General features: G+C 46.0%; 1 protein-coding gene across 2 annotated transcripts in view; it reads left to right on the top strand.

The window, feature by feature from the left end:
- The window catches only part of ADGRB1 (adhesion G protein-coupled receptor B1), a 383,634-nt gene that overhangs the window by 192,872 nt on the left and 171,495 nt on the right, over positions 1-19,267 (top strand). Inside the window, exons 5-11 of one of the 2 annotated variants that reach the window (XM_050940709.1) lie at positions 2,653-2,817; positions 4,685-4,849; positions 8,401-8,565; positions 12,741-12,905; positions 16,888-16,989; positions 17,512-17,618; positions 18,963-19,157. In XM_050940709.1, the coding sequence (XP_050796666.1) occupies positions 2,653-2,817; positions 4,685-4,849; positions 8,401-8,565; positions 12,741-12,905; positions 16,888-16,989; positions 17,512-17,618; positions 18,963-19,157 (1,064 nt within the window). Of the gene's footprint in view, positions 1-2,652; positions 2,818-4,684; positions 4,850-8,400; positions 8,566-12,740; positions 12,906-16,887; positions 16,990-17,511; positions 17,619-18,962; positions 19,158-19,267 lie in introns of those variants that run through there. The other variant, XM_050940708.1, reaches the window with a different exon arrangement.

Genomic DNA, 19,267 nt, shown 5'->3' on the forward strand with positions numbered 1-19,267 from the left:
CAGTTACACCTTCACTTGCAGTGTAGATGTACCTATAGAGGAAGGTCTGAAGGAAAGACTGGGAGCAGCAGTCTAAGAGCTGGAGCAGAGCTTTCTCTGGATATTACACTGCTTGTTGGGCATCTTGTAGGAGACAAGGGTGCTGCTAACGTGGTGGTGATGGAGAAGGCTGCTCATGAGGAGTTGAACTTGCCGCTAGGGAACTGAAAGTCCAGTAATGCTGTATCTGTCTGACAGGGCTGTCAGAATGCTGTCAGTTATCAAAGACCTGGTCCAGCTGTCATAACAATCCCGTCCTCTTGTACCGATCTCCCAGAAGATCCTCTACTTCAAAATCAGATGGTGGAGAGAGATGCTTTGCTGTGTCTCAAGGTCTCTAGACAAGGACTGATTACTCAAGAAGCAGTGACTGAGACTAGTGGTTCCTATAGTTGGTCTATAACAGCCACTGGTTGGATGGATTAATCTCCAGAGGCAAATCAACAGAACAAAGTGGTATTGATCATCTTTGGCTTAATGAACATGGTCAGTTGCATCTAGTATTCTTCTTGTGTCCCCCATTCACACTGAGCAGGGGAGACAGGACTGCAAGCACCAAACCTCTCATTTTCTTGTCGTCTAATCTTAGGGGGGGGGCATCTGTGCTGTGGATGGGCAGCCCAAGGTGGTTGTTGTACAGCAGAGATGGACCTGAATATTTAGAAGGTAAAGATTTATCCTAATCTCTCTCCTATTTAATTCTGCCATGCAATATCAGCCAGAGCAGGAGCCAGTGAGATGTCAAGCAGAGGAAATCAAGACAAGTCCAACTCTCTTTGTCGTTAAGGCTCTCTGTAAACCTTCCTCTCCACAGGTCCTCATCCACTGGTCACTCTTAAATCCAGTTACTAATGGCCTTTGTCATAAACATACAGCTAAGGGTAGCATAAAATCCCTTCTTTACTTTATTGAGGTTAAGAAGCTCAAATAACCTGGTTGGCACCCGACCAAAAGGACCAATAAGGAAAGAAGATACCTTCAAATCTGGAGTGCGGGGGGAGAGGCTTTGTTTGTACTCTCTTTGTTGTTCCCTCTGTATAGAGAGAGAGACATCAAGCAGGTAACCCAGCTCCTACTGAAATGATACATCTAAGATTACAGAAATTGTAAGTAATAGCAAGGAAGTGCGTTAGATCGTCTTTTGTTTTAGCTTGTGAATTTTCCCTATGCTAAGAGGGAGGTTTATTCCTGTTTTTGTAACTTTGAAGTTGAGCCTAGAGGGGAAATCCTCTGTTTTTTAAATCTTTTTATTACCCTGTAAAGTTACCTTCCATCCTGATTTTACAGAGGTGCTTCTTCTATTTTTTTCTTTATAATAAAGTTCTGCTTTTAAGAACCTGATTGGGTTTTTAGTGTCCTAAAACCCAAGGGTCTGGTCTGTGCTCACTTTGTTAATCTATTGGTTGGTAGAATATTCTCCAGCATCCCCAGGAAAGGGGGTGAAGGGACTTGGGGGGATATTTTAGGGAAACAGGAACTCCAAGTGGTCCTTTTCCTAAATCTTTGTCTAAATTACTTGGTGGTGGCAGCAATACCGTGCAAGGACAAGGAAAGGAATGTGTGGCTTGGGGAAGTTTTTAACCTAAGCTGGTAGAAATAATCTTAGGGGGTCTTTCATGCGGGTCCCCACATCTGTATCCCAGAGTTCAGAGTGAGGAGGGAACCCTGACAGCCTTCACTTCATCCTTACAGTGGGACATCATTATACATCAACTGTCCGAATAGCTTCAATCCACAGAAGCAGTTGAAATATAAGCCAACTCATGCACTGAATCAGAGAGATCAATAGTTCCTAGAATACCACTGGCCAAATATACAGATACCGACTCCCATTGGTCCGATACGGTTTGTCACAATCCTTTGAAATCCCATGGCCCAGTTACCCTGCCAGTGGTTGGTACACAAAGCTCTCCCTGAGCAGTCAGTGGCTATCATAGTCTGGTGAGATTACACTCAGAGCTTTTAGCTCTGAAAGGGAGATGCCACAAGGGGCTTCTGCTAATTATCTCGTGTTGCACTGGTGGGCAGTTGGTGGTCTCCTGACCCAGATGGACATGTTTATCATTCCTTATCTCCTTTCTTGGGTCAAAGGGTGCTGGGAACTCTGCTCATTCCCTCTCAAATATCCATCTCTATGGATTGTCTCTGCATATTATAGGTCCGGTATGGTACGTTAGAGGTGCACCAGATGTCATTTTCAACACTCTATCTGAAATAAATGAGGTTTTGTTAAATGTTTATTGTCTGGCTTCTAGCTGCGGGGCTAGGTTCTTGTGTGTGTTGGAGGGTATCGAAGCCATGGGATACCCTCTTCCCTCCCTGCCCGTGTCACCTACTGTGTGGTAGGTATTGAAAGGTGATGCAGGCATTTGGGCCACGATCTCGGTATGTTCGGCCTTTGCTGCAAAGGGGCTGCTTGAGGTTTGGATGGTGGGCAGGGATTATAAGGAACAACTTGACAGGCAGCTTCAGTCAGTGTCCCCACCAGGCTCCTTCTCTGCTCCCCTTCACCCCCACCGGACCCCCGTCTCCGCCCTCCCTTACTATAACCATAGGGGTTACCGCGCCTAAGTTCTGACGCTGTGGCCTCACCTTCTGCTCTGAACCTGACAGGTGACCCTGCAGCAGAGGAGTGGTCCCCGTGGAGCGTGTGTTCGACCACCTGTGGGGAGGGCTGGCAAACCAGGACCAGGTTCTGTGTGTCGTCTTCCTACAGCACGCAGTGCAGCGGCCCTCTCCGGGAGCAGAGACAGTGCAACAACTCCGCCGTCTGCCCAGGTGCGCCACCAACCCCACGGGCACAAACTATGGGGAAGGAGGAGGCGCTCGGGATCTGAACTCCTGACACTGCGCTTACCAGATGTTCCCTGTGTTACCAGGAACTGCTCTGCTATCCAAATCCGAATGGCGAGGAGCGTTCCCCAGCTCAGGATCCAAGACCCTGAGTTTGCAGCCTGATGCAATCTCTGTCTCCCAAGCAGCCATGCTGCTCTCACATAGCCAAGTCAGATTTCAGAAAACAATTTATAATGGAGAAACCGCCGCTGTCCTGTGCTCTGCCTGCTCCCACCTCCCCTGCTTCCCAGCATTGCCTTCTACTCATATCCCACGGTCACAGGTAGTTTCTGTGGACAGCCACAGAACCGTACGTAGGCTTTAATGTGTTTCCTGGGGATGGTGGTTTATTCATCACTGGAAATTAACATATTCTTTCCCCATACGAGATAAACCTCTGCTAGGGATATGCGATCCCATTCAGTAAAGAACCACTCAGAATCTTTGCTCAGGATTCTGAGGTTTGGAAAAGTTCACTTGCCTCTTTTTTTAGTATGATTGTTTTTGCAGTGGCCTCTGAACTTTCTTATTTGATCCAGAACTTGAGCTGGAGAGGATAAAAACCCACAAAGGAGGTCGGGACTGCTCTTAGGGCACTTGGAACCTAGATTTTATGGTGACAAGTGTACCATACCCACCTTGGCTAGGTTAGATTATATTGCTTTACAACTGAGCAATCCTGGGAAGCCTAAAACTGTGCTATCCTGTTTTATAACCCAAATGGCTGCTAGGATAAACTTTCCAATTCCTGGATGCTGTCCAAACAGAACTGCTGTACGACACCTGTGTGGAGGATAAAAAGTCTGTTACGTAAAGGCTTTCGAGATTTTGAAATCCATCCTCATTCCTGTTTGGAATGGAACCCCAAAATTGTCCATGAAACAAATTTTGGAAAAAAAAAAAGTTTTGGATTTCTGAAAACATTTGGGTTTGATTTGACTTTTTAAAATTGTATATTATATTATATATTTTTTCAAAAACAGGAAGTCATTCCAAAGTGAAAAAAATGGAACGTTTCATTCAGAAAATTGAAATAGGATTGTTTGAACATTTTCAGAATTTGTTTTTTGTTCTGAAGCAAAATTGATCTGATTTTGCAAAGTGTTTTGGTTTCCATCGAGCTACATTTTCCAGTGGAAAATGGTTTTGTCCAAGTGTTTCCGATCAGCTCTATGCTGCACCTTGTGATGTCTAATTCTAGCAATTAACAGGGGTAACTAGTCAATGCTTGTACAGCCATAACAACACTGGAGTTTTGCAAGCCCATCTAGCTATTCCAAATCTCTTTAGCTCTGCCTGTGATGGCGTCACTGCTGAATGATGCATTAGCACTTAGATGTCTGCCTCCTGACATTGCTCCAACTTTCTAAAAGGCTGATGCCTCGTGAAGGTTTAGAGATAAAAGAGAAAGCATTGGGTAAAGTAGCATTAGCAGAGGTGTTGCTTTTAGTGCCTTTGACATTGGAGCTGTCCAGATTTCATCAAGGTTTTCTCTTTCTGAAAGTGTATTTTTGCTGCTCAAAAAGGCCTTTTTCCCCCAGCAAAATTGTGAAGAGGGAGAGGGGTCAGTGAAAAGCGTGTCAGGCTTTTTCACATTTGTGAAACTAGTGAAGAACCATTTGGTGGCAATTCATGAAATGTTCCATGCAGTTCTCCTCTGCACATTCATGGCTGATTTGTTTTGGTCCTTCCCATGCTGGTTTCTAATGGGTTTCTTACCATGGGCGAGATACCATGTTCCAAGTAATGATTCTCTAGCTATCTAAGACTCCCTGGAACAGGATGTTTATTCCCTCTGCTTTGATTTCAGTGCATGGCACTTGGGACGAGTGGTCTCCATGGAGTCTGTGCTCCTCAACGTGTGGGCGGGGGTACAGGGATCGAACCCGCACCTGCAAACCCCCTCAGTTTGGTGGAAACCCCTGCGAGGGACCTGAAAAACAAACTAAGTTCTGCAACATTGCACTTTGCCCAGGTAAGGCGGTAAAAAACAGAGCATTCCCTCCAGCGGCTCTCGTCCCCGTTCCTGGTGGACAGCTCTCCACATCACTCAAAACCACCAACACGTTTGGCAGTAACTGGCTCCACACTTGGTCCTATCAGCAGAGAGGTCATGCAGATTAAGCTACCCTAGAAGTGAGTCCTCTAGGGCAGGTCTGAAGGATAGTGGAGAGAAAGCTCGGACTGCTGCTTCTTCTCCTGAGAGCTAGAGGACTTTGGTCTCCAGAGATGTCCACTTGGAAACGTGTCCAGCACCAACTGCAATCTTAGGGTCAGAACTCCCATTCTCAGTAAGTAATCTGGGGCACACAACATGAAATAGAACAGGGTTGGTTCTAGTGTCGTACTGCTGAGATTCTGTTATCCTCTAATATACTATTCCACATGGTAAGTTGGGAGCTACTTTGCCAGGTTAGCATTTGAGCTGTGAGGAACTTAGCAGCTTTATAGTGGCTCATGTGAATGCCCCCCATCACCTTCCAGATGTTACTTCTCAAAGATTTGTACTCTACTGAGTTTTGTTTTGAGTTTAAAGTTGGAATGAACCCAAACCTCCAAGCGAATCTCAAAGAAGTGGCTGTTTGTTTGTTTTTGCTCATATAAAAAATAGTTGCACTTGGTACTGCTTCCATTCTCAGAACCATAAATCATCCCTGCATGTGTCTCAAAACTTCGTCCATGTTAGCGTAGAGGTTTGCAAGTCCTGAGGAAGCTTTTGAGTAACGTGGTCCAAATGTTGAAGCTGTAACCAACCCTCCCAAAATAGGGCTGGCTGAAATGTTTCAAATTTTGTCAAAAGTTATCTTCAAAATTTAGTATTTCCCTGGGAGGGAGGGAAATGTGTGTGTGTGTGTGTGTGTGTGTGTGTGAGAGAATTTTGTGAAATTTCTCCCCACATTTGCTGTCACCTCTACCCATTTTGCTACCCAGTTCCCAAATCAGGTAACTATCCCTTGATTTCTGCCTTTGCTCCTAAAATCTCTGCTTGGAATTAGAACTTTGCACAGACCAAGTTGGCTCTCCCATAAAGAGACAAATTGAGGAGGTCATAGCTGGCAGTGCTGGAGTAATAAAGCATATCCCTACTTAATATTGATACATAATTAATGGCTCTGACAAAACTAAATACATATAGTATTGCAAATAAAATAGCAATGCAAACAAAGGCAGCCCAATTGAAATCTTTCAGCTTTAATTAATCCACAAAAGTAATCATCGGCTTTTCTGTGCCAAACGAGTGCTGCATTGTAGGGCTCGTTGAAACACAACAATGGGAGCTATTCAGTGCTTTATACACTTGACAGTCATATCAGTTATCACTGCCCTACTCTGAGGATTCGTTACTGCACATGGTTATAATACTCCGCTAATAGGACAATGACACTTTATTCTGTGGGGTCGGTGACACAGAGTGAATCCTGCACCACTTTGAAAGGAGAGGAGAGGACAAGCAAATTGTTTCCATAGACTCTAGAAGATGAATTTCTAATGAACTCCATTGTTATTTGCTTTTCATAAGCTCTTGCTGTGTGTGGTCTACACTGCCGGCTATTGAGCACCTCAGCTCCCAGTGTTGTCAATGGGAATGAAGGCTTCTCAGCACCTTGCAGGGTTGAGACCCTTTATGACTGGAGCTATGAGTAGAGATGTAACCTGGAACCACAGTCAGCTTTGCTGGCTTAATTTCCTAAACTTCCGAAAATACAATACAGGAATAATCCAAACACATGACCGGCCCGTCTCTACGTAGTATGGCCTTTCCCCTCTCCCCCGATTTCATGGGTAGGTGCCAAAGGCAGATCCCTATAGATGTGTTCCCATTTTATATCCCTTACACCAAAAATGCTGCTTTCCTTGGTGACAATAGCCCCTAGCCTTGCAGTGTGCAGTAGTGGTACTACAGCGCATGGGGCTATTGTGGTAACTGCTGCAATATATTTCTTATATGGGCTAAGAGACATGGGACCAGATCCTCCACAGGTGGAAATCATTGCGCTGTTGAGTTAGGAATACCTCCACCTGGGAGGAATTGCCTCATCGACTCCAGTGGGGTTTGCTGATGGTCAGCATCTCTTAGCATTCACCCCTTTGGTATTAATATGCATTTATGTAATGCCATGAATATAGGGGTGTCAAAGCCTTTATTCTGGAGTGGCTAAAGCCGGGCCTCTAAATCCATAAATAGCTACTGAACTAAGTTGCCTGATGTTCCGATCTGCTGTGCCTTGCAACTCTCATTGACTTTAAAAATGTACGTTTTGGCTATGATGCAGTTTCTTTCATGTGCACAAACAAAAAGCAACGGGACCCTGAGACTAATTTGGTGCCTTTTGAGAGCTTGTGAATTACAAAAGGAACCAGATGTCAAATAGTTTTTAAAAAATCAATTTGCGTCTGGGACTGATGAGCCAAAGAGAAAGAGTTTTTATTCGCTAGAGAGCTGAAATCTCCAAGAAATGGGGTTCAGAACAGAATAAAAACCTTAATAATAGGGATACCACTGGGCCTTGCTTCTCATCCAGAGAGATAACAACCACCATTGCTAATGAGGTAAATCAGGAATGGTAGAAAGGTTAGATGAAATATCTGTTGATTGGGGCTAATTAGAGTGGGCCTGCCAGTCTAGGGAATGCTTTAAAATATATCATGCTAATAAAATCCATTCATGTTTCTTTCCTATCCTGTGCTTTTAGTAATTTTCCTTTGCTGTTTTTTTTTTTTTTGCTAATTAATTATCCAAGATGTTTCTGTTCAGGGACATGCGAAGCCTGTCAATGTTAATTCAGCAACAAGAGAAGCGCATTGATATATACATACACACCTACTCATGGATCTTTATTAAATTCCACTCATGCTATAGGGTATGTCCTGATACATGGAGTGAATTCCATTGAATAATAGTGAACTCCTGTAAAAAGATTCTCTCTGAAAGACAGATGGAGTTTTAAGGTTCATCCATCCATCTTTCCTTCCTTCCACACATGCCACTTTGAACTAGACCTGGACAAAATTTTTCTAAGTTTTCCATTTTTCCATTGGAACGTGCTGATTTGGCAAAATTGAAATCTTCCGCGGGAACATATTGATTACAATGAAATGTTTTGATGAAAAATGATCAGAACAATTTATCTCAATTGGGTCAAAATATCTGTGTGGGTTTTTTTTACTTTATCATGTTGATTGTTATGTTATATTTATTTTATCATTTATAATATTACTATGAAGGTCAAAAAGTTTGGATTATTATATGCCCTGTTATAATATCATGTCATGTCATGTGATACTGTAATAGTCTGTGTTCCTAAGGCTCCTTGGTTGGGCAGAGTTGAGCTCTCCTTCCCTGGGGTACCTGCCTGCATCTCTTTGTCAGTCTATGCAGGGTGGCTCTGTCTGCTTTGGCGCACTATATTGTGCCAGCGCAACAGGACCTTGGCTTCACTGGCTTGGTCTCACGGAACAGGCCTCATTCCTGGTGAAAGGGATTTTCACATTCTCTGTTTCTTTTTCTTCCTTTGGGCCACTCAGTGGATGGGAACTGGAATGAGTGGTCGAGCTGGAGTTCCTGTTCTACGACCTGCTCCAATGGTACCCAGCAGCGGACGCGGGAGTGCAACGGACCCTCCTATGGGGGAGCAGAGTGCCAGGGGCACTGGGTGGAGACCAGAGATTGCTTCCTAAGGCAGTGTCCAGGTCAGTGGCAAATGGGTCACTGTGTATTGTGGATCCTCCCTCAACACTCTACAGTTGCACAGAGACTATGACAAATGCCCCTTTATTTTCTTTGAGGAAAAATAGCACAGTTTTCCCCATTGGTCCATCTATCATTACCAGTGGTTCATCTACTCCAATACCCTGTCAGGACCAGATACTCCAGCAGAAGGTGCAAGAAACCCCATAGTGGACAATAGTAGAATAACCTGACCATTGGGAAAGTATTTTCCTAACCTCAGGTCAGTGGTTGCCATATGACATGAAGAATGATGGTGTATATCACTTATAATTGTTTGATCTTATCTCATGCAGATGCGGATGTCTGTATTATTCATATAATTTTCTATTCCTTTTTGGAATACTGCTGAGCACTTGGCCTCAGTAACATCTTGTGTCCAGCAGTTCCACAGGTTAATTAAGGGCTGTTTAAACCAATATTTCCAATTGATTGCCTTTCAGTTTCACTGGTCTCGCCTTATTCTAACATAAAAAAGAAGAGTAGCTAAGGAGACTCTGATTATTGTCTTTGAGTTGTGAACTTCTCATTTATCTCCTGTTGAAATAATATAGTCATCGGGTAACGTTTTCAAAAGTACCTAAGTCCCATTTCTCAAATGACTTTGGAACTGAAATCTCATTGAAAGTCAACGGCCCTTAGACTCCAAAGTGACTTAGGTGCTCTTGAAAAAATTACCCTCTTATCCATTAAATCTGTGCTATGGAATTCTTTCCATGTCTCTATGGTATTTTCACACTCGTCCTATTATATGTTAGTTGTTTCCTCATCCAATTTATGGTTGAAACTGACAGTTTGAACCTTCACCGTGAATAGGCTGTGAGGCTGGTTGGGGAGCAAGATCTGGGGCTTCTAGGTTGTTGTGACCAGTCCTTCATGGTTTGGTATAACCACCCTGACTTTATTTCATGGGGGATAGGTCCTAAGACAGGCCATTTCAGAAAGGAAAATAAACCAGAACGGAAGCACATGTCAGAGAAGTCTGATACCAGTGGGTCTCAGTCATCTGCCTTACCCTGGCTCTCTGGAGTCAGCTGTTTCCAGCCTGGGTGCACTTTATCGCTCTCTGAGGGTATGGACTTTGTGCCAGCAACTAAGCAGGGCTTGTGGGTGGCAGAGAAAATAAGAACTTAAGAGCGGCCACACTGGGTCAGACCAAAGGTCCATCTAGCCCAGTATCTGTCTACCGACAGTGGCCAATGCCAAATGCTCCAGAGAGAATGAACAGAACAGGTAATCATTGAGTGATCCATCCCTGGTCACCCATTCCCAGCTTCTGGCAAAAGAGAATTCAGCTGCCTGGCTTCCACATCAGTAAATGTTCAAAGTCACCCTTTAGATAGGTGGGGGTAACTGAGGGCTTTGAAGTGGTGCTGTTCCACAGAGAATATCAGAAGGTTCTTGGGGGACTACTTTCTCTAGCAGCAGAACACCACACTCACAAAGCAGTGCTTAGACAGGGCATTGGCCTTTCCTACACTGAGACCAATAGGCCCTGCTATTTAGGCCTCATTTTTTTTTAGTCGCTGAGCTTCTGTTATCATAGTTGTTGCTAGCATGGTTTTGAGTGTCATGGGGACATGGCCCAAACTGCAGGTGCAGTTGACATCAATGTAGAAAAGGTTAGAGGTTGTGGCACACCATATGTTTAGTGATAATAGTGTCCTTCCTCAGCTAGGGATAGAAGAAAAGTAATCCCTCACCTCCCAGTATCCTGTTAAAATAGCGTCATAAGTGATTTGCTAAAATGTGATCCGAATTAGGAATCAGGACTCCTGGGTCCTAGCTCTCATTCTGTTACTCAGCTGCTGCATGGCTGCAGACAAAGCACTATTCCCCATCTGTGACATGAAGAGGATATTTCACAGACGTGTTGGGAAGATTAATTAGCAGTTGTACAATGCTTTGAAGCTGTTAAATGCCATTATTAATAGTAAGAAGTGAGCTACAAAGCAGCATGTCCATAGAGGGTGCAGAGGCACTCAGAGAAGTTACAATGGAACTAGACAACTTACAGTCCATTTCTCAGAGCGCTTGCAAATCCCATTTCCAAGGCATGTGAAACAACCATACGCATTGAGAAAAGACAGTTAAATGTACATATGAGTCCCAGAATGTAAAAACAGGTGACTGGTTCCAAGAAAGAGTTTGGCCAATTTAAGTTCTTGGGGGCTTATGCTGCACTTACACAGTGCATGGGCCTTAAAGTAGCTTCTTGCACAAGAGTGAATTTCACTCAAAATGAAGCCCAAAGTGGGCAATAACACTGAAGCGGTAGACTTTGGTTATTAAATGTTAATATAATAAATTAGAGAGACATTTATATGGGTCCCTGTCTATATTCAGAGCTTCCACAGTCAGACCCCAAAATCTTAGCCCAGAGTGAATGATTCTGGAGGCCTGGATGTCTCAGATGACTGGAAATAAAAACCAATGGTCCATCTACCCCAATATCTGTCTTCCGACCGTGGCTGGTGATAGATGCTTCAGAGAGAATGAACAGTACAGAGCAATTTTTCGAGTGATCCATCCCATGTCATTCAGTCCCAGCTTCTGGCAGTCAGAGGCTTTAGGGTACTCAGAGCATGTGGTTGTGTCTCTGACCATCTTAGTTAACAGTCATTGATGGACCTATCCTCCATGAACTTATCTAATTCTCTTTTGAACCCAGTTATACTTTTGGCCTTCACAACATCCCCTGGCAAAGAGGTCCACAGCTTGACTGTGCATTGTGTGAAGAAATACTTCCTTCTGTTTGTTTTAAACCTGCTACCTATTAATGTCATCGGGTGACCCTGATTCCTGTGTTACCTGAAGGAGTAAATAATGCTTCTCTATTCACTGTCTCTACACCATTCATGATTTTATTGACTTCTATCATATCCCCTCTTAGTCGTCTCTTTTCCAGGTAGAATAGTCCCAGACTTCTTACTTTCTCCTCATACGGAAGCTGTTCCATACCCCAAATCATTTTTGTTACCCTTCTCTGTATCTTTTCCAATTCTAATATATCTTTTGTTTTGTGATGGGTCAACCAAGCTTGCCCACAGTATTTAAGATGTGGGCGTACCTTGGCTTTATATAGGGGCGTTATGATATTTTCTGTCTTATTATCTATCCCTTTCCTGATGGTTCCTAACATGCTGTTAGCTTTTTTGACCGCTGCTGCACATTGAAGAGATGAAAAATGGGACAGGGGTCAGCAGCTCAGGTTCAGAAGTGAATTAATGCTGCTCTTTGGTAGCTGATTTGAACTGAGCTGACGGCCTGAGCCTGGTTCCTACCAGACATGTGGCTGTAGGGAGACGCCTGAACGTCACCCTTAGTAGCAGTTTTAGGAGAGAATCCAAGGAGCTATTGGGCCATGGAGACTGAACTGTCCTAGGGTCCTTCCAGGCTGGGCTGAGATGGGGAGGGGAGACATAAGGAGAAGCTTGTACTGGAGCAGAACATGTTGTACTATTTACTCTGGGCATAAACCTACGATTTCAGGGAGATGGAGAGTTTGTGCGCAGCAAGCTGAGGTGCAAATGTACAGTGCACGAATGTGGCGCATATTAACTGGCAGTGTGGCCCCTGCTACCATGCATGAAAAATTCCTCAGGACGCTTTGACGTACTCCTGCTTCAAACAGCAATAGGCCAAAGTGCACCTTGAAGTGCGCTGTAGCCAGGTCTGCACAGCCAGTGAGTGCGCAGCGCGCTAGCAGGCGGTCGATTTACATTCCAGCTTGCTCCATTCTAAAATTCTGTTTAAAAAAACCCCCAGTCTGCAGGGTTCAAACTTCTTCCACCACAACTAAAATCATTTTAAAGCAATCTACAGTTTTCAGGCGTGGTTATGATCTCCTGCACACTTTGCACGGTTGACTACAAGGAAGCTGCTCCTGAATTGCCCCATGCACGTGAGATCAGAGTTAGGCCATCAATGTGCAAAAGCAATTGAGATATGGACTGTTAGATCACTCCCACGCACCTTCTCCTCCTCCTTTTAATTAGCGTTAGAGCCTTTTCCAGGCAGGAAGCCATCACCTAACATCCCGTCGTATTGCTGCAAACCGTATGTCCAGTGTTTACCTTGAGGATGAGCTGTCTCGTGTTACTCAGGAACTTTTCTTTCCTCGTTTGCTCTCCTGCAGTGGACGGAAAGTGGCAGGCATGGGGACCTTGGGGGAGCTGTACGACCTCATGCGGGGGCGGGACGCAGAGACGCGACCGTGTATGCTACGGCCCCTTCTTCGGGGGAGACTCTTGTCAGGGGCCCAAGGAGGAGTATAAGCAGTGTAATGACAAGAAGTGTCCTGGTACGTATCTCACACTCTTCCTCTTTCTGTTCAGACTGGTAACACAGACTGTGGGGACGGGCTGCTGCTTGTATGAGTCAGAGTTTAATACCAGGAGAGACCTCTGGTCCAGCCTTCTGCATAACACAAGCCTGCTGGTGGGGCTTGGTCCAACACCTATCCAAGCTAATCGTGAGGGTCTCCCTGATTTCAACGAGTATGATTGGGCCTTCCGTGGGTGGATGAATATGCTCAGTGCTTCTTGACTGGTATGTAGTTGGAGACAGGCAGCTGATGATTTATAGAGAGGCAAAGATCTGGTGTGTGAGTACCCAGCAAAAGCAGTACTGGAGCATCCCCGATGCTCTGTCATGTTCACACTACCCCCACTGGGCCACTAGCCACTGGAGTACTCACATGCGGTTGCACTACCCAGAGCAGTGTTAGACAGCACAGTGCTGGCTGAGCCTGTCTGAGTCCTGCCTAACCTGTAGCTCCCACTGGTGCTATTGCCTGGGGAGAAGAACCTGCTGCAAATTATGAGGCTGAAAAACCTTAGTGAGGTCAAGGCTGTAGAGTTTTGCAGGGTAGACAAAACCTGGGTTTCTAATATGAAACACAAGCAGAAGCAAATAGTTAAAGGGCTCAAAAGCAATGTTTCTTTTCCTTTGCAAGCCACTTTTAGAGCCCCTTCTGGGGAAATCTCTGGTTGAAATTCCCCGGCCTGTGTTGTACAGGAGGTCAGACTAGAGAGTCGCATTGGTTCCTTTTGATATGATACAGAGTTTTGAATAGTGAGGGGGTTTTATGATCTGAACAGATTACCAAGGGATGTGGTGACTTCTCCCTCACTGGAGTCTTTAACTCAAGACTGGGTGTCTCTTGAAAAGACGCACTCTAGCCGAACCAAAACTATTGGGCTGGATGCAGGGATCACTGGGGAGGTGCAATGGCCTGTGTTATACAGGAGGTCAGACCAGATGATCACAAAGGTCTCGGTGAATCGAAGAGGAAAAGACCCAAATGGTAGCATGAAGATGTCACCTAACTTCAGCTATTGATCCCACCCCCCCAGATTCTCTTCTAATTCAGCCAACTGCATTCCCTGACCATAGGAAAAAATTGGGCCAGATCCTCGGCTTTACGGACTTTACCTTTGATTTAGGCTGGGTGAGGATCTAGAGCAAACCAAGACATTTTGTTAATTTTGGTAGGGGCTTGGAGCTGTGCTATCATATACCAAAGGAGGCACATCTCAGCAGTGCGGGTGTTTCACATCGAAGGAACTTCTTGTAATTATTTTTTGAAGGGAGAGGGTGGTATCGGCAAGAGGGAGGGCAAGGGGGACTCGGAAAGTGAATGGCTACAAATAAACCTCCTTGATTTGTTCTCAAGGAAATCTCAAATACCAACATGATTTTGTTTTAACGGAAGGAGTGAGCTTAATTGGATTCGATATTAAAATCTCCCAGTGCAACTCGCTTCCTAGAGTAAAAAGGATTTTGTTACAAAGCGGTATTAAAAATGACAGTGATCAGTTGATTCTCTCCTGGCCTGGGAATCACTCCTGCGCTTGTCGGCAAGACAATGCCAGGCAATTCCATGCCTGTCTAAGGAGCATCCCTGATACATGCAATCACATAACGCTTCCTGGAAAGGGCAGTCACAAGCGGGAGTGAAAAGGAAGCGTTGGAGGGTTGGCATTAGAGAGAGAGAGTGAAGGGGTTGGAGTGGGGGAGCCATTCTCCTCAACCCTTCCCCGTCCCCTTCCCCCTTGCTCCTGCAGCTCGGTCACTTTGCAACAAAGAATGCTAGCAGCTCTCCATAATTCTCCTTTGAAACACCAAGGGAAGCAAAGCGGCGGGATGGGTTTGTGGCTAAGGCAGTGGGCTGGGACTCAGGAGATCTGGGCTCAAATTCACAGCTCTGCCACAGTGTAATGTGGGCAAGTCACCTAATCTCTCTGTGCTTCAGGCACTCTTCAGTAAAACAGGGCCAGTAATACATCCTTTCCCCCCCACGCCGCTGTCTGTCTTGTGTATATAGATTGTAAGTTCTGTGGGGCAGACACTATTTCTATTAGATTCTGTTTCTTCTTGTGCCTAGCACAATGCAGGCCTGATCTCAGTGGGGGCCTTCGGGTGCTACTGGAATACCTATGACAGGAACAGTAGACAATTAAAAGGAATGGGATGAGAGCTCTTTATGAACAACTATCATGGCTAGTGGTTGGTCATGGTCTTCCAGGGAGCGTGGGGAGGGGGAGCTGTGTTTCAAATACAGATGGATTTGGATGTAGATTCCATTCTGAACTGGGTACACGTGAATTACTCTTCCTGTCTGGAGCCTTTATAGACATAGGTGTTACCCACAAGATCTGGAGCCAAGCCGCCCCACGCTCAGAGATTTGTCAGATACAGAATTCTGGCTCCAGCCCCGTCTTTACATTCACAGCCCTGCCTCCCACCCAGAAGCATCTTGCAGTCAGTTCCAAAGCAGCACATGGGGAGATGGATGCACACAACCCAGACGTGGAGCCCCGAGGTATTCCATACTCCCAGTCATGCCCCATGTAGGACTTGCGAACGCTCCCTCTGCTGAAGATGCACTTGGGGGCTGCAGGCCGAGCATGCTCCACTAACTCCCCAGAGCGCACAGGACATGTATTTATTTCAGTCATCTGCAGCTACTGCCACCCTCCCCCACAGCTTGGCTGATTGTGCCCTTGGCACACCTCGACTGGCGCCACTGAACGCTGGCACCAGCAGTGCTTCCCGGCATGGGAGGAGAGTGCGGTGAACAGCTGCCGAGTCCAGTCAATGACTGGCATTGGCTTGGCAACTGCATTGGCTTGGCAACTGCCAGGCCTGGACAGGAACAGCCGTGCAAGCAGCCTCCTTGTTTATGGGTAGTTTTACATGCACAATAAATTGAATATGTAATTGCAAACCACCCCAAGGAGTGATAAATAGTTTTAATACCAGATTCACAGCTTCCACAGTTTTATGTACCATAAGTAATCTTTTCCCACATAAACCATCACTCACGTAGTAGATGTGCTTCCAACTCCCTGAAAGCACGTTGGCCATTTTGACTCCCTTTGGGGGCTGACTCAGCTTCACCCCACTTTGCAGCTGCCCCTTTCCTCTCAAGCCTGCGTCCGTTAGATCCAACTGAGGCCGGAGGTTGGCGTAACCGCTGCACGGGGTGCTTTCCGCTGGTGCCGGGAGCAGCCACATCATTTAAACATGGCAGCAGCCTGCTGGGCTCTATGGCGGTCGTTTCGTATGAGCAGCTGATGGAAACCCACCTTCGCGGCATTATGGGGTGGTACTTACACTCTCTGCTTGTCCACATTTGCTTGGCAAAGTAAGCATCCGATACCCAGTGCCCCAAGGAGAATAGCTGCCTATGCAGGGCTTGAGGGGGCGCTCTAGGTGGTCCGGGTTCAACTTGGTTTCTGTCTAGCTGTGTCTCCTCTCCCTTTCTTTCCTCTCCTTTCCCCTTCCAGTCTTTCCTGTTCTTCCCCTCTAGGATGTTGCAGTTCGACATAGTCGTGTTTTAAACATAAAAAGCCTAGGACAGATATAATGCCTCCTAGGCGTGGGTTCTTTGCCCCCGAAACCCCAGATCCCTACAATGTGAGCCTAGCACACACAGCTGCGACAGAGTAGGGGATGCACGTAGCACACTTTGCGTTCACCTTAGGTGGGCACTAGTTAATTAACCCTCACAGGGGATCAAGGCTCAGTTTTCAGATAGGCAACATGAGCTACAGAGAGGTCAGGTGGCTTTGCCCAAGGCCAAGCGATGAGGCAGCTGCGATTTAATCTCAGGAGCTGCTGGCTCTCTACACAGCGCACTTTCCACCACTGTCAGGTCCTTTCTCTGCTTCTCCCTTTACTCTTCCCCCTCTCTGCTACGTCCCCCCTTCCTTTCTTCCCATCCTGCCCAGGCTGAGCAGCCAGTGGTGTAGCCAACCCAGTGCCTTTGTCCTTTACAGAGCCCCATGAAATATGTGATGAAGATAACTTTGCTTCCGTGGTTTGGAAGGAAACGCCTGCCGGAGATGCTGCGGCTGTCCGGTGTCCTCGCAATGCCACTGGTAAGGAGAATGACACACTCTGCCTGTGGAGTCAACTTAAACTCATGGAGTTCTTGGTCTTCTCGGACTTAGAGAGAACCAGGATGTGTTATATGAGGAGGGGACTTAATACTGAATTTCATCTGCCATTTTGTTGCCCAGTCACACAGTTTTGTGAGATCCCAGACAGCTTGATTCTTGAGTAATTTAGTATCGCCTTCAAAATTTGTCACCTCACTGTTTCCCACCCCTTTTCCAGATCATTTATGAATATGTTGAACAACACAGTATAGATCCTTGAGGGACCTCACTTTTTACCCCTCCCCACTGTGAAAACTGACCATTTATTCCTACCCTTTCTATCTTTCAACCAGTTAGTGAGAGGACCTTCCTTCTGATCCCATGACTGCTTACTTTTCTTACGGGCCTTTGGTGTGGACCTTGTCAAAGGCTTTCTGAAAGTCCAAGTACAATATGTCCACTGGTTCACCTTTGTCCACATCCAGCTGTCCTCTCTTCCATGCCCCTTTCATTCTCCTTTAGGGTTGATCCTGCGAAGATGCACTTTAGATGAAGAGGGGATAGCGTACTGGGAGACTCCGACCTACATCAAGTGTGTTTCCATTGACTACAGGAATATACAGATGATGGTAAGAAAGATTCACTTCTCATCGGAATGGATCCATTTCCCCCCCATTGTCGCGTTTTACTTAGATGGGAGATTCCCCAGAGAAACCCAAAGGGCTTACACTGATCAAGTAGTGACCCACTCTTCCCTCTGAGTGAGTAGTGAGCCAGTGACCCATTCCTGGGTTAGAGGGTGCAGTGGTGCTGAAGGCTCTGTTGTTTGGACTAATCCTACAACAGAGGCCTGGCCACTTGTGATTATTTAAAGGGCTCCTAGCACTTTTTGCGAGAGTGGAGGGTGTTAACCTCGGTATCCTGGCCAAATTCCAGTTTCCTTACCTTCACTCGGCAGTGTTCAAAGGGAGGATGTCATCTCTTTCTGCCCTCAGCCCTTGTGCGGTGTTGTTGCTGCATTTCAGCAGCCATGGAAGGAGAGTTTGTAGAGCACTTTGGGAGGGAAGGTGTTACAAACGGAAGGCATTACTGTCTCCTCAATCCTTTACCCTGAAGAGATCTGTGCACAGAGAAAAACACAGAGCCCCTAGCTATAAAATGGGGAGGATAAGTCTTCCTTGTCCCCCCTTTCTCTGTCTTGTCTAGTTAGATTGTAACCCCCTGGCGACAGGATAGTCTCTCGCTGGACAGTTTAGTGTCTAGCATGATGGGGCTCCATTCTCGGCTGGCTCCTTTAACTGTTACCATAATAATAAAAACTTTAAATACTTGGCCTGCCTCTGCCACTCTCCGGTGGCTTGTCTGGAAAGTCAGTGCCTGCAGCAGAACCATCCTGGTTCCCGTCTGTGAGCTGAGATGGCTGTAACTCAGGTATAAGACAGCTACAGGACTGAGTGGTGAGCAAAATCTTCCATTGCAGGCTAGGGTAGCAGCAGCAAGATTATGAGGCAGAATAGCCTCTTCTGAATCTGCAGGCACACTTCCCTTTCTGATCACAAAGAAAGTGGGAATTCAGTTGTCCTCTGATAGCCACCTAAGACTTTTCAGAGATATCACAGTCTCTCCCAGATTGCATCAAGCTGAAGGCCAGAAGGGACCATTAGACTATCAAGCCCGATCTCCTGTATATCACAGGCCATTACATTTCACCCCACTACCCTATACTGAGCCAAAGAACTTGGTTTAGACTAAAGCATTTCAGTCTTCAGGAGACTGAACTGTCATGTAGAGGTAGTGAACAGGAGAGACCTGGGTACCAAAGCCCGAGGCCCCTGCAATGGCAGGGAATTGATTAGGTGACATTTGCCCAGAAGGGACCATGGTGATCATCTAGTCTGTGCTCCTGAGGCCTGAGAACTTCATTGATCCCCAGTAGTGTGTGTTTGACTCATTGTGCTCTTCTCTCATCTCAGACAAGGGAGCATCTCTCCAAAGCCCAGCGAGGGTTGATGGGAGAAGGGGTATCTGAAGTGCTCCAAAACCTCGTGGAGATCTCCCAGGATGGGACCAGCTACAGTGGAGACCTGCTGTCCACTATCGATGTACTCAGGAATATGACCGAGATCTTCCGTAGGGCGTATTATAGCCCTGCTGCTGGGGATGTACAGGTGAGCTGAGGAAGAGAGAGATGCACGTCATGATGGGATGAGTGCCACTGGGCAAGTTTAAGGCACGGGCACATACACACAGGGTTTGGGCGACCACTACGTGCACTGGA

Source organism: Gopherus flavomarginatus, chromosome 2, assembly GCF_025201925.1.
Source record: "Gopherus flavomarginatus isolate rGopFla2 chromosome 2, rGopFla2.mat.asm, whole genome shotgun sequence".
NCBI classification, from domain to species: Eukaryota; Metazoa; Chordata; order Testudines; family Testudinidae; genus Gopherus; species Gopherus flavomarginatus.